The sequence below is a fragment of the Nothoprocta perdicaria genome, unplaced genomic scaffold (genome assembly GCF_003342845.1).
Source record: "Nothoprocta perdicaria isolate Ctin4 unplaced genomic scaffold, notPer1 scaffold_1087, whole genome shotgun sequence".
Lineage (NCBI taxonomy): Eukaryota > Metazoa > Chordata > Aves > Tinamiformes > Tinamidae > Nothoprocta > Nothoprocta perdicaria.
In genome coordinates, this window is record NW_020454191.1 from 1 (window position 1) to 2,808 (window position 2,808).

Sequence of the window (2,808 nt, forward strand, 5' to 3'; positions counted from 1 at the left end):
CCCCTTCCTGCCTCCATCCTCCCCTCGGCTGCTTGCACACACTGACCAGGTCCCCTCTCGGCCTCCTCTTTTCCAGCCTCAACAGCCCCAACTAACTCAGTCTCACACGAGAGATGTTCCAGCCCCTTCCTCATCTTCCTCGCTCTGCGCTGGCCCCTCTCCAGCAGCTCCACGTGCCCCTTGTCCTGGGGAGCCCAGAGCTGCCCCCAAGGCTCCAGCTTTGGCCTCCGCAGAGCGGAGCAGAGGGGCAGGATCCCCTCCCTGCCCTGCTGCCAGCGGCCTCCGGATGCAGCCAGGAGCCCATTGGCCTCCTTGGGCCGCCCCATGGGCACCTTGGTGTCCCCAGGACCCCCAGGTCCCTCTCCATGGAGCTGCTCTCCAGCAGGCCAACCCCTCATCCCTGCCCTTGTCCTGGTGGGACCTCAGGAGGTTCCTGCTCTCCAGCCCGTCAGAGCCCTCCGGAGCATCGGCCACTGCTCCGGACAGAGACCTGAGGAGGTTGGAGGCCGCCCGGGAGCCCTGGGCGAATCCCGGCTGCGGGATCCCGTCCGCAGGCGACGCTCGGACGCCGCTTCCCTTGGGAAGAGGCGGAAGCTCCAGCCGCTTTACCAGCCCCCTCGGCGGGAGGCCTGGACTCACCCCGGTGGTGGAGGCCCGGACTCACCCCGATGGTGGAGGCCATGTAATCGGCGCACATCTCGGCGAAGTCCCGCTCCAGCACCCCGTAGTAGAGCCCGTAGAAGAGCAGCGAGATGCCGAAGTCCATGGCGTCCTCCGGCTTGATCCTGCAGCGGGAGGAGGCRGATCCTCAAGCACGGCCGGACCTGAGGGACTCCGGGAGAAATCCCGTGGCGGTGCCGGAGGCCGGGAACAGGCTGCCCAGGGAGGCTCCTGCTCTGGAGACCTTCCCAACGCGCCRGGATGGACTGGGTTGCTCTCCAAAGGTCCCTTCCCTCCCCGACACGCGTTGTCCCGGTTTTCCCACCCTTCCCCTCCTCCTGGTGCCGAGCTCCGGAGCGGAGCCTCCTCCCCGAGGAGCCGCTCACCTGAAGAGGAGGTTGAGGCCGAAGAGCGTGAACATGACGGCCATGTAGCCCACGATGCCCGTGGCGTAGCTGAGCTTGTAGATGAGCAGGAACCACTTATAGACCAGCCTGCAAAGGAGGCCCAGCGGGGACGAGGCTGCGGGGAGGCCCCCGGGGCGGAGGCGCCGCGGAGGCCGCGGCCGCTCCCGAGCGGTGGGACGCGCGCGGGAAACGGGAGGGGAGGCTTGGAAGGGGAGAGGCCGGGCGGCTCAGGGCGCCGCGGCAGCCTCGGTGTGTGGAGGCCAGGTAGCCTCCCGTGCGGTGGCCTCGGTGTGCGGAGGCTGGGCAGCCTCGACGTGTAGAGGCACAGCAGCCTTAGTATGCGGAGGCCGCAGCAGCCTCGGTGTGTGGAGGCTGGGCAGCCTCGACGTGTAGAGGCACAGCAGCCTTAGTATGCGGAGGCCGCAGCAGCCTCGGTGTGTGGAGGCTGAGCAGCCTCAGTGTATGGAGGCACCATGGCAGACTCAATATGCAGAGGCTAAGTAGCCTCGGTGTGTGGAGGCCAGGCGGCCTCGGTGCGTGGAGGCTGCAATGGCCTCGTTGCGTGGAGGCCACGATGGCCTCATTGTGTGGAGGCACCACAGCAGCCTTGGTGTGTGGAGGCCGGGTGACTTCGGGGCATGGAGGCCGCGACGGTCTTGTTGTGTGGAGGCACCGCAGCAGCCTCGGTGTGCGGAGGCCGGGTGACCTCGTTGTGTGGAGGCCGCGATGGCCTCATTGTGTGGAGGCCGTGACGGCCTCATTGTGTGGAGGCCGGGTGACCTCGGTGTGCGGAGGCCGCAATGGCCTCGTCGTGTGGAGGCACCACAGCAGCCTCAGTGTACAGAGGCCATGATGGCCTCGTTGTGTGGAGGCCGGGTGACCTCGGTGTGTGGAGGCCGCGACAGTCTTGTTGTGTGGAGGTCGGGTGACCTTGTTGTGCGGAGGCCGCAATGGCCTCATCGTGCAGAGGCACCGCAGCAGCCTCAGTGTACGGAGGCCATGATGGCCTCATTGTGTGGAGGCCGTGAGGGTCTCGTCGTGCGGAGGCACCACCACAGCCTCGTTGTGTGGAGGTCGAGTGACCTCGTTGTGCGGAGGCCGTGACGGCCTCATTGTGTGGAGGCCAGGTGACCTCGTTGTGTGGAGGCCGTGACAGCCTCATTGTGTGGAGGCTGGGTGACCTCGTCGTGCGGAGGCCGCGATGGCCTCGTTGTGTGGAGGCACCACAGCAGCCTCAGTGTGTGGAAGCCACGATGGCCTCGTTGTGCGGAGGCACCACAGCCTCGTTGCGTGGAGGCCGGCTGACCTGGTCGTGCGGAGGCCGCAATGGCCTCGTTGTGTGGAGGCACCGCAGCCTCGGTGTGCGGAGGCCGGCTGACCTCGCTGCGTGGAGGCCGGCTGACCTCGGTGTGCGGAGGCCGGCTGACCTCGCTGCGTGGAGGCCGGCTGACCTCGGTGTGCGGAGGCCGGCTGACCTCGGTGTGTGGAGGCCGTGCGGCGCGCGCCCGTGGGCACCCACCTGGGCGTGGTCTGCACGAGGGGCTTGCGGGTGGCGCGGAAGGTGACGAAGGCCGTGACGGCCGAGAAGAGCAGCCAGATGAGCAGGAAGCGCCACCAGTTGAGCTTCACCGTGAAGTAGAGCGGCACCACCCACATCTGGAAGAGCGTCACCATCTGCGGGCCACGGGAAGCGCCTCAGCGCGCGGAGCGGCGCCGGGAACGCCGCGGGAGCCGGCCGGGA

The 2,808-nt window shown here is 67.8% G+C and overlaps 1 protein-coding gene across 1 annotated transcript in view; it reads right to left on the bottom strand.

Moving 5' to 3' along the window:
- Positions 1 to 391: 391 nt before the first annotated feature.
- The window catches only part of RNF121 (ring finger protein 121), a gene marked incomplete at its 3' end in the record, with an annotated part of 8,288 nt that continues 5,871 nt past the window's right edge, over positions 392 to 2,808 (bottom strand). Inside the window, exons 3-6 of the mRNA XM_026047077.1 lie at positions 2,587 to 2,741; positions 1,047 to 1,154; positions 665 to 785; positions 392 to 576 (exon numbers count right to left, since the gene is read on the bottom strand). Of these exons, the coding sequence (XP_025902862.1) occupies positions 392 to 576; positions 665 to 785; positions 1,047 to 1,154; positions 2,587 to 2,741 (569 nt within the window). The remainder of the gene's footprint in view (positions 577 to 664; positions 786 to 1,046; positions 1,155 to 2,586; positions 2,742 to 2,808) is intronic.